Here is a 1,646-nt window from a genome sequence, read left to right as displayed (position 1 = left end):
AACAAAAAATATTGAAATATTTGATATGTTACGTAGCGGGAAGAGGAGGAGTATGATATCATATCGTATTATAACGTTTCTTCTATGTTCAAAAACTGTTTACACATCAATATTTTTTTGTGACAAGTTTGTTTGATTTGTCCGTATAGTTGGTTGATGATGTGTATTACCCCCGCCCCACCCCGACACATACACAAAGTCATCGGCATGAGGATATCACATACCGTAGTATAGACAGATGGCAATTTGTCACGTGAATTCAACTATTAATTAGATATTATGCACAACCATCATGCGGACCATAACTAATGTAAAACTGAAATTGTTTAAATAATGACCTACCATTACCAATTCCATCATCCTCTGATGAGCTCCTACCACCTGCGTTACCACCTAGTTGACCGCTCTTATCACCACTAGCATCCTCAGCTGATTTGGAGTTGCTACCAACTGCGTTCCCACCATGTGGACCACGCTTCCCACCATTTGGACCACTCTTCCCAAATAAATTTAACAAAATAAATCAGTTTAACGAAGTTTTATTTGGCTTCGAAACGTAAAATAATATGTGCATCCGATCCACGCGATTACGCACTCGCAGGTCTTGCAAAACCATACTATGGCTATGAAAAAATGTCCAAACAAGCGCCCTCTATGTAATAAATACAATCGAATAAAAAAGATAAATATTTCGTTCATGGTTGGCCTAAATCCGTAAACGGAGCCTAAGTCTTGCCATATACCGACTTTAAAGCGATGGCTAGGCCTAAGCCTCTTTTTATTTATTGTCCAATATATCGTAAGGTAATGAATACTATTTTTGATTGAAGCAACCGCTAGCTGTACAGTAGTAAAGATCTAGGCCTAGATCTGCTCGTGGCTTGACAGCTGAGAGTGTGAGAGATCTGATGTTGCGGGCATATATATCGTCGTCTCGCCCGTTTCTCCAAATTATGCCTTTTTACCGATTTTACGCGTGCATCTGGCTCGATTTTGATAAAAAAAATACATGTTTGTTTTAGATTTTATGTTCTAAATGTTAATTTTGGCAGTGATCTCGAATTTGTACTTGAACAAAATTGAAAAAAAAAAAAAATGCCGACCCGAAATGTGGTTTTGTGTTTGAGAATTTGAGAATGAGTTTAAGTTCGGTAATACGGCGATTTTTCAATGATGTAAAAGTTGTTAGCTATAAGAGTAAGGCCTACACTTAATGTCATTGATGCTGTGATTGGCAAAATTAAAATGAGGGACAATGGGAAGGTTTTTATTTGTTCAGATTGATGATTTATGGCAAACCTACTTCTAAAAGTGGCACAGATTTCTCCAATGTAGGTACCGTGATCGCATGCGTTTCATGTTATAAAGTAACGTTAGACGAGTCGCATGAAAGAGAAGGATAGTGAATTTTGTGATTGGTGATCTAGAGTGAGGCAGTGCTAGCATGAGTTACAATATGTTTGCAAATTTGACAACGGTGCTTGTTACATTTTATGTTACCATGTAAAGGGTGCTTTGGTGGTGCGTGAACATGTTAAAAGGGTTTTCAAGTTGGGTGGTTGACGGTAAGCGAGGAGAGTTGGAGTGTTGTACAAGTGTTGTATAGATTTGTCAAGTTTCAGATGAGCAAAGTCGGTTTTAATGGT

At 38.0% G+C, this 1,646-nt stretch overlaps 1 protein-coding gene across 2 annotated transcripts in view; it reads right to left on the bottom strand.

Moving 5' to 3' along the window:
• Positions 1-1,646, bottom strand: part of LOC117114436 (transcription elongation factor SPT6 homolog) — a 22,183-nt gene that overhangs the window by 18,477 nt on the left and 2,060 nt on the right. For both annotated transcript variants that reach the window (XM_033258100.1, XM_033258101.1), the window contains exon 2: positions 343-496. In XM_033258100.1, coding sequence (XP_033113991.1) covers positions 343-496 — 154 coding nt within the window. The remainder of the gene's footprint in view (positions 1-342; positions 497-1,646) is intronic.

This window comes from Anneissia japonica, unplaced genomic scaffold, assembly GCF_011630105.1.
Source record: "Anneissia japonica isolate Jap-2015-1 unplaced genomic scaffold, ASM1163010v1 scaffold3845_len455572_cov173, whole genome shotgun sequence".
NCBI lineage: Eukaryota > Metazoa > Echinodermata > Crinoidea > Comatulida > Comatulidae > Anneissia > Anneissia japonica.
The sequence above is the reverse complement of the archived record's forward strand: the minus strand, read 5'-3'. Positions and strand labels throughout refer to the sequence as shown.